At 38.9% G+C, this 9,726-nt stretch overlaps 1 protein-coding gene across 3 annotated transcripts in view; it reads left to right on the forward strand.

Annotated features, from left to right (window-relative positions):
- The window catches only part of prkdc (protein kinase, DNA-activated, catalytic subunit), a 50,267-nt gene extending 41,270 nt beyond the window's left edge, over positions 1-8,997 (forward strand). For 2 of the 3 annotated variants that reach the window (XM_071485879.1, XM_071485880.1), the window contains exons 71-86: positions 97-290; positions 632-815; positions 1,266-1,426; positions 1,886-2,097; positions 2,212-2,299; positions 2,374-2,517; positions 2,671-2,878; positions 2,977-3,044; positions 3,172-3,392; positions 3,636-3,728; positions 4,138-4,224; positions 4,463-4,534; positions 4,619-4,820; positions 5,082-5,270; positions 5,705-5,844; positions 5,961-8,997. In XM_071485879.1, coding sequence (XP_071341980.1) covers positions 97-290; positions 632-815; positions 1,266-1,426; positions 1,886-2,097; positions 2,212-2,299; positions 2,374-2,517; positions 2,671-2,878; positions 2,977-3,044; positions 3,172-3,392; positions 3,636-3,728; positions 4,138-4,224; positions 4,463-4,534; positions 4,619-4,820; positions 5,082-5,270; positions 5,705-5,844; positions 5,961-6,165 — 2,468 coding nt within the window. In that variant the 3' untranslated portion in view covers positions 6,166-8,997. Of the gene's footprint in view, positions 1-96; positions 291-631; positions 816-1,265; positions 1,427-1,885; positions 2,098-2,211; positions 2,300-2,373; positions 2,518-2,670; positions 2,879-2,976; positions 3,045-3,171; positions 3,393-3,635; positions 3,729-4,137; positions 4,225-4,462; positions 4,535-4,618; positions 4,821-5,081; positions 5,271-5,704; positions 5,845-5,960 lie in introns of those variants that run through there. The other variant, XM_071485881.1, reaches the window with a different exon arrangement.
- Positions 8,998-9,726: the final 729 nt, after the last annotated feature.

A 9,726-nucleotide genomic window follows, 5' to 3' on the forward strand; every position in this document is an offset into this window, starting at 1 on the left:
GCATCAGTGGCAGCTACATGAACTTCGGGCAAGACATACTTCGGCTGGTCTTGTTGCCTGTTGATATGTTTCATGTCAGCTATCTTCTTTCTCCAGAGGACCTTAAGGCTGACTGTGAGTGTGCCACAGCTAAAGTATTCAGATATCAAAAGGTGCTCCAGGGTACTACTTTCCACATCCTGGCCATAGCTGTAAGCAGAAGCCCCTCCATCCTGGAAACTATTGAACCTGAGAAAGCAGAGAGAGTTGTCAGGCTTTCTGGAGCTGCTTGGCCCAGTTATAATCCAAAGGTACTAGACTTTTGACTGGAACTGTATATTTTTAAATTTATTTTCAAATGTACAATGCTGTGACTAGAGTAGGTGGTATATTTATTGCTCATTGGTTATGCAAATGTCAGAATGTGGATTATAGTGTTATATATTGCAGGAGCTAAACTGTAATTAATGTAACTGAATTAGAAAAGGCTACTTCAGCAATCACAGCTGATTATGTCCCACTAACCCTGCTTTGTAATTTTAAGTAGACATATCTAGACTGTGCAAAAGAGAAGAAGATGAAGACATTTGGTTGAGGTATTCCTTTATTAGTCCTACAGCGGGGAAATTTGTAAAGACTGTTTATCTTGTAGGAAGTGGAAGTGGGGCTGCAGCTACAAGCACTACAGCTGCTGTGTGATGCTACTAGAAAGGCTGATGAAGAGCTTCAGTCCTATACTCAGGACTGTTTAGAGAGCAGCAGCATCACAGAGACATACATGGCTCTGGGTAACTTCTGTGACAAACAGCTACGAGAGGAGGAGCAGAGTGGTAGCGGTGAGTAATGGTAATACTAGTAACTAATTAAGCGCCTTGATTGAACACGTAATAGTCATTTTGATTTACTACTGCATGTGATCTGGAGAATTTAATTTTTACCAACAGACTGCGGTTACAGTAAAAGAATAGGTGACATGGATAAATTTGGTCGCAGCAGTAAAGTGTTAACACAGTTTTAATAATATATGAATGTTTGGCGCTAAATAAAATACCTGACAAATCAAGGCACTTCATCACATTGATGAAAAAATTCTATAAATCCAAAATTGCTATAAAGCAATAACACTAACTACAGTTGGCTCATACACCCACAGCTATTAAAGACATGGTTAGTTTATTACAATGGTACAACAGTATTTTTAAGTGTTTTTGTGTAGTTTTACTAAAAAAATTTAAATATTTTCTCCACCAGCCAGTCAGTTCCACTATTTTCCTGTTTTGTCACAGAAAGACAATTTCCAGACCTCTTGACACTGCCTGTTCATGTGGTGGAATGCATGTTGAAGGCACTGAAGATGAACTCAGAGGAAGCTCGTCTCAGATTCCCACGTCTGCTACAGATGATTGAGTTGTACCCCTCTGAGACACTGGATGTCATGAAAAAAGAGGTTAGTGTGTTAACACCAGGGATGTAACCCCACACTACTACAATTAAGTGTATTTGCATATGCATTCATCTAAGTTTCTCTTAAGGCTGATGGAGAATATGTCTTTTGATTTATAGCAGTTCTTTGTTTTGCGGGGCTCTTATAACTATTTGTAAGTGCAGCCATCTTTTAGTTGTATTACTGCTGACATGTAAGTGTTTCTTGTGATGTGAACATCTTTATTAGAAGGAAGAATATCTTTAATATTATGGATTTCAAAAGGTAACCATAGAATCTGAAACACCAACATATTTGCAGTGGAACCAAGACTATTGAATCTATTAGTTAACAATGTAAAATAATCATTAAATCAACATTTTTGAGCCACTTAAGTCAGATTCTGCACCACTGCTGTCAGAAGGAGCCTTCATTTGGATTTCATGTGGTGTCCTGTAATGTATGAGCACTGTCTGTATTTAGATGATGTCAGTTCCCTGCTGGATGCTGATTAGCTGGATCAGTCAAATGGTTGCCCTGTTGGACAAGCCAGAAGCTGTGGCAGTGCAACACTGTATTGGGCAGATAGCAGAGTGTTACCCTCAGGCCCTGGTGTTTGCTCTCATGATCAGCAGCGAGAGCTACCAGTTTGAGGACTCGGCTACAGGACACCAGCAGCAAGAATTTGTAAACAGGTAAAGTGCCTGATGTTTTGACAGGGGAACAAGGAATTACATCGTAGTATGATTGAAATGTGTATTTTCAAAAGCTTCAGTTTATTTCTCTGAATATTGTTTCTGTGTCAACAGGCTGAGAAGCATGCTTGATAAGGGAGGAGCTGTAAAGAAGTTTGTGGATGCACTGCAGCAGCTTACAAATCCTGACATGATCTTTAAGGTAATGAGTTCAACCATGAATTGATGCTCCATGTTTTTGACCTGTCACTGATTGCTTTTATTTGGTCCATGCAGGACTGGTGGGATTATGTGAAAAATGAATTGGAAAAACCAAACTTTGACAAGAAGCAGATGAGCATCATGTATGAGGAGATGCGCTCTTTGTTTGGGAATTGTAACGCAGATGGTCATGGAATGTTTCGCATGAAATTCATCCAGGTTTGTAATCAACTCGCAAATATCATGTATGACAACATAGACAGTAACAAAATAGCACTTTTCTTTCTTTTTGTAAATCTCCAAATGGTAAACTAGCAGGATCTCACTTCTTGGTGTTTTTGTGGTTACTGTGGTTTCTCTTTGATTTAACAGAAATTTGGTAAAGATGTGGAGAAAATGCTGGGAGCTAAAGGCAGCAAGCTGTTTGAGAATAGGAAAGACAAAAACTTTGTGCGGCAGGTGGATGACCTAGCGGCATCTATGCGTGGATTTCTGATGGAGCCTGGGAACCTTAAGGAATACTCGCCCTGGCTGAGTGGATTCAAAGCAGACACATTCAACAATGACCTGGAGATCCCAGGTCAGTAGCTTGAAACCTACCTCTGAAATCTGAACACTGGAAATACTGTTGGTATTGACATGTCTTGTTTATGCCAAGCTTTTTACCTCTTTTTGTAGGACAGTACGATGGCCGATCTAAACCTTTGCCAGAGTATCATGCGAAAATAACAGGCTTTGATGAAAGGGTATGTTGTTGTCCACTTCAAAGTAGGACAATTCAAATGTTCTAATAGTTTAATAGAATCCTATGTTTAAGTGTGATTTCCCTTTGCATGTTGACCATTAAGGTTGGTGTGAATTTGTTCCCTGCAGGTAAAGGTGATGTCCTCCATTCGTCGTCCAAAGCGTCTGATCATCCGTGGGGATGATGAACGGGACCACCCCTTTCTGGTGAAGGGTGGGGAGGACCTCCGCCAGGACCAGCGCATTGAGCAGCTTTTTGCCGTCATGAATATTTTGTTGACTCATGACGCCGCCTGCACACAAAGAGGCTTGCAGCTCCGCACTTATCAAGTCATTCCCATATCCACGAGGTAAAAACTAATGCATGTGATGAACTAGATCTAATTTAATTCCATTTTCTTTGAGAGCAGTATCCAGCAAGTAAGGGATAAAACACAACACGGTTTCTTGATATTTTTTGTCCAATAATAATTTTATCATTATTTATTCTTTGAATTCTTTATTTGGGATTGGGGCTGATCATGGGCACAACAGGAATTTTAAGGAGGAAAACTGTCAAAGAACTTAATTTACTGCTTTCACTGCCTTTACAGAATTGGTCTAATTGAATGGATGGAGAATACCTGTACCCTGAAAGACTTCCTGTGTAGCATGATGACGGACAAGGACAAGCAAAATGCACAGAGGTACAGTAGATACAAGTCACAATAATGTCCAGACTGCTTCAAGCTGATAGGAAGGCAACAGTAACTCAAATAACCACTTGTTACAACCAAGGTTTGCAGAAGAGCATCTCTGAATGCACCATTATCATTTAAATGTCACAGCCTACTTGAGTATTGCTGCTGACCACGTCCATCCCTTTATGACCACAGTGTACCCATCTGATGTTTGCTTCCACCAGGATAACGCGCCATGCTCAAATCATCTCAAACTGGTTTCTTGAACATGACAATGAGTTCACTGCACTCAAATGGCCTCCACAGTCACCAGATCTAAATCCAATAGAGCATTTTTGGGATGTGGTGGTGGTGTGTATATAATTAAATATAATAGTAAAAAAAAAAAAAAAAACTAAGTCATTTCTTTTTTAAGGCCAGCTGAGGACTACAATAGATGGCTCTCAACCTTTGCTCCAAATTCAAAAGTGTATGGTATCTCACTGTATGGTCTGGCTTACAAGTAAGTCTCCTCATTAGTTTTTGTGTATAAAACACTGATTATTATAATTAATTTTAATGTTAATTTTATAATACTAATTATAATTGATTTGTTTAAATGTTAGTGATTTATTCACAGGTCTTACAAACTGAAACCACCTTTTTTGTAGTAATTTTTAACATTGATGCTTGTTTTATCAAATATGAAATGATGAAAGAATGAAGACAGCCATGAGCTTAAACATATTTATTCTTCCTAGGAAAGCAAAACGTGCTGATACAATCAGCAACTTTTTGAAGGTGATGCAGCATGTGCCCAGTGATCTCCTGAAGTAAGTAAAGAATCTCTGCATAATAAAGTGCTCATTAAGGTTAACACTTGCAGCAACACATGTTTTCTCTTTTTCAACTTCTAGGAGAGCTTTTCTGAAGATGTGCAACAGTCCTGAGGCCTTCCTCTCCTTGCGATCTCACTTCACCAGCTCTCATGCTCTGCTGTGTGTGAGCCACTGGATTCTAGGTATTGGAGACCGACATCTGTCCAACTTCATGATAAACCTTGAAACAGGAGGCATGATTGGCATCGACTTTGGTCATGCATTTGGTTCAGCCACACAGGTTTGTCACTGTGTTTTCATTAGGAGCAGCTGTTAAAACAACTTTTACATTTAAATAGAAATTCAAGAAACTACAAAATAAACGTGTCATTTAAAAATCTACTAAATAGTAAAAAAGAGGTAAAGGGCACAGAGTGGACCAAAAACTGCAATGGATTAGCATTTCCAGACTGTGTCCAGATGTATAAATGTTAACAGACCCTTGTTTAAAAAGACTGTATGAATAAATCTCTGTGTGTGTCTGTGCAATCTTTCCTCACAGTTCCTCCCAGTACCTGAGCTCATGCCTTTCCGGCTAACCAGACAGTTTGTGACTCTAATGCAACCCTTGAAGGAGTCAGGTTTGATCCAGAGCATCATGGTACACTCCCTGCGAGCCTACAGGGCTGAGCCAGACCTCCTGCTGAATACCATGGATGTGTTCGTCAAGGAGCCCTCGCTGGACTGGAAGGTAAGTATCAGTCCTGCAACAAAGATCCTGTTATCAGTGTTGAACAAGTTCAGCAAGTGAAGTGCAGATAAAGAAGGCAGAAGCGCATTTCACAAAATCTCTGGGGATGTCAGTAAATAAATGAATATATGTGGTGTGAATCAGATCTTTTCTCTTGAGAGTTTTTATGACATGTCACAACATAGGTAGGACCTCCATTCCCCAAGGCAGATATCATGTGCTCAGGCTCTAATCATAGATAATATGTTATTGTTTGATTCTTAGTTCTATTTTATTTCTAGCATTTGCTACTTGTATAATTTTCTGTTTTCGTATTTTGCCAGAAAGATTGACTTCATTTGACTGTACACTGCTGTTTTAACTTTTCCTTCCCTTATACAGGACACAGCAGATAAACTGCAGTATAAATGATGTTTCTCATTGATGTTTCACAGAACTTTGAGCTGAAACAATTGAAGAAAGGAGGCACATGGACAGAGAGTGTAAACACCAGAGAGATCAATTGGTATCCCTTACAGAAGGTGAACTTTGCCAAAAGAAAACTAGAAGGAGCAAATCCAGCTGCTATAACCAGGTATATGACTTCACGATGCTATTAATCTCTGGTGTAAAATGTAAAATATAGCAATTTTCAGTGATTTCAATCCAAAATATTATAACTGGTCTGTTTTTGTTTTGTTTTTTTGTCAGTGAGGAGCTGAGGCTGGGTTTTGAGAAGGACCCTGCTTTTGTAGGGATGCAGTCTGTGGCTTTAGGGACTGTGGATCACAACATTCGAGCAAAGGTTCCAGCTGCAGGCTTATCAGTGGAGAAGCAGGTGGACTGTCTGCTTGACCAAGCCATGGACCCAAATGTGCTTGGCAGGGTTTGGGTGGGCTGGGAACCATGGATCTGATTCTTTGATTTTATTTCTAAAAAGCCATTCACAATAAGTGGTAAACCAATTTTATCATAGGTGGACGGGCAAAGGTCATAGAGATGTCTCGACTGTCCAGAAAGGAAATTTTTTTGTATCATTTCGTGAACTTTAAAGATCCCTGTAATCTCAAATGTTTTCTCCTTTGTACCTGTGAAAAATAATATTCATGTATTGTGTTATGGCAAAGTTTGTAAAGCAGGACCTGAATATTATCTTATACTGAACACAAAAAACGTAAAATCAAGAAATCTAAGGATGGAATTTGGAAACTGTAATATCTGTTTTTGTCTTGTTTTTTAAAATCAGACACATCAAGTACGTCTTAAAACGACAAAAATTGCTGTGTTAACACGTCCGTTTTGAACGTCTAAAGGCATTTAAATTTGGATGGTACGAAAAATTCCCCAGTCAACCTGACTATGAATTGAGGTTTAGGAGATAATGTGACATTATTAATATCTCCATTTTTATAAGCTACTTCTTGAGAAAAATGTAACTTCAATATCATAATTTACAAGTTCATTTAATGTGTTTGTCTGAAAGCAGAAGAATTTAGTTCTAAGTTTAAGATCTTTTCTGATTACTGGTGAGATTGTTAGTGCAGTCAAATTGTGGTGTGAATATCATTTTTAAAAATGTAATTTTACATTTGACCATTTATGAGCAGACTGTGGATTAGGAAGTTGTCCTGCTAAACACCACGTTTGTGTTTAGAAAGCAAATGCCACTGGATGAAAACACACGTATGGTCTGTTGTTCACCTTCTGGACGGGAGGGAGAACCTGTAGAGACTGTAGCAGGTGACCAGAGCAGAGAGAGGTGCGCTGTTTGCTACTGCACGTTGAAACGTTTGACCATCTGTTGTGATTTCATCAATTAAAGTAGCTATTATTGGACAAAGTTTCAGTTTTGACAAGATTCCTTCCTTTCCCATGTCCTAAACCTGGTATTTTTCTGTTTTCCTTCGGTAGCCTAATTGTATCTGTAAGCATACATATGTTTTTTCTTTAGAGAATGTTTGCTTTACCCATAATTACGGATATTTGTGTTGTATAGTTACACTGTGAAATAAATCTGAAATGATTTGTGGATAATAATCCCTTGTTAACAATCACAGTTCAGACAATCAGCTTCACCTGTTGTGGTGAATATATAGCATGAGCTAGATTATTGAGATAATTTGTTTCAAAACAATTTGGTTGATTAACAGAAAAAAGGAGCAAAATCTGAACTGTGTTTTGAGTCTGGGAAGAATGTCATTGTGGATATCTGAAATGTAGATTTTGACTAGGAAGAATTCAATTACGGATATCCAGACTAACTATTAAATGTTAAAAGGGCTTGCCTTAATTGCCAAAAGTATTCGCTCACCTGCCTTGACTCGCATATGAACTTAAGTGACATCCCATTCTTAATTTAATTTAATAGTTTAATATGACGTCGGTCCACCCTTTGCAGCTGTAACAGCTTCAACTCTTCTGGGAAGGCTGTCTACAAGGTTCAGGAGTGTGTTTATGGGAATTTGTGACCATTCTTCCAGAAGCGCATTTGTGAGGTCACACACTGATGTTGGATGAGAAGGCCTCTCTCTCAGTCTCTGCTCTAATTCATCCCAAAGGTGTTCTATCAGGACTCTGTCCAGCCCAGTCAAGTTCATTCACACCGAACTCTCTCATCCATGTCTTTATGGACCTTGCTTTGTGCACTGACTCACAGTCATGTTGGAAGAGGAAGGGGCCATCTCCAAACTGTTCCCACAAAGTTGGGAGCATGGAATTGTCCAAAATCTCTTGGTATGCTGAAGCATTCAGAGTTCCTTTCACTGGAAGTAAGGGGCCAGATGCAGCTGCTCGGCCATGGAAACCCATTCCATGAAGCTCTCTACGCACTGTTCTTGAGCTAATCTGAAGGCCACATGAAGTTTGGAGGTCTGCAGCAATTGACTCTGCAGAAAGTTGGCAACCTCTGCACAATATGCGCCTCAGCATCCACTGACTCTGTCAGTTTATGTGGCCTACCACTTCATGGCTGAGTTGCTGTCGTTCCCAATCGCTTCCACTTTGTTATAATACCACTGACAGTTGACTGTGGAATATTTAGGAGCGAGGAAATTTCACAACTGGACTTGTTGCACAGGTGGCATCCTATTACAGTACCACGCTGGAATTCAGTGAGCTCCTGAGAGCAACCCATCTTTCACAAATGTTTAAGGGGATGAATAAAATCTATCTACTCTCTATGCTCTGCACTTGGTGTAAGTAGTTATATAGTATGATATAGTAAGTAGTTATATAGTTATATATTAGTTATATATTAATCCCCATTCCACAGTAGAGGTGCGCAACTTTCTCCTTTTAATTAATAAGTAAAACCGATTAGTTTGCTCATCTTGCGCAAAGTTTATTGTGATATAAAAATTTTGTCCTTCAAAATTAACATTTCCCATTATGGTTGAGGAGAAACACGGACCCATGTGACTGATTTCCATGGGAACACAGCTGCATTCTGGGAATAGCCACATCTTGCACCTGCAGTCCCAGATTGCTACAGACTGCTACAGCAACACCAGACCAAAATTAACCAGCATCGGAGCAACCCATCCAATTCTGGGACTTTGGTCAACATTCACTTCACTAGACAGAAACATCCGATGGACAAAATTAGTGCTCAAGATTCTGAATCTATCTCTGTCTGTACAAATAACATAAATCCTCTTTGCATCCCACTTTTGTTGAAAACCCTAGCAAAGTTATGTTTGAAGGATGGAAACTTGTATATAGCTAATTGAGAATAAAAAAGCAAATACGATTATGGGTAATTTTATCTTAAATATCTAAGGTTATTAAACTTAGTTTTTGCTACTTCTTGTCTTACATGTAAATTAAGTGTTTGTACACCACAGCCTCTAACCATTGTTAACCTCTTTCCAGTCAGCAGCCTGCACTTCGAAAACCATGGTAAAGCTAGTCCTCTCTTTGTTCAGTAGTATGTGTGCAAAGCATACAGTCTTATGATGTATATGTATTTTCCAGCAGAACAGAGCAGGAAACACTGTCACTAGCTTCAGTCCATGACACTAGACTTATTTGGCAAGCCAAAAGTGTCATAATTCGTCTCCTTTTTAACAGCATTTGATATACTGTAAATGCGGTTTTAAATGCCACCACGTGTTAATAAACGGCTGGCGCCATCTGGCGTAAATAAGCGGCTGGCGCCAGCTGGTGTTAATAAACAGCATCAGTGGATGTCACCAGGCGTTTTGTCCTTGAATTCAGCCCTGTGGTTTTCACAGCCAATGGATTTGAACTGTAAGTGCAAGTATGGACCCTGGTGTCTTTATTATTTGCTTTCATTTATTTATGAAATTTATTTATTTGTTTATTTATTTGCTTTTATCTATTTACATTGTTGTTTCAAATATGTGTTGTTTCAAATATGTTTTGTTTTGTTCCATTTTACAGACAAAGGCAAGTCATTTTATATATGTATATATATATATACACACATATACATATATATATATATATATATATATAT

The sequence above is a fragment of the Trachinotus anak genome, unplaced genomic scaffold (assembly GCF_046630095.1).
Source record: "Trachinotus anak isolate AG129_WGS33_773 ecotype Australia unplaced genomic scaffold, CSIRO_AGI_Tana_v1 ptg000009l, whole genome shotgun sequence".
In the NCBI taxonomy this organism is placed as follows: domain Eukaryota; kingdom Metazoa; phylum Chordata; class Actinopteri; order Carangiformes; family Carangidae; genus Trachinotus; species Trachinotus anak.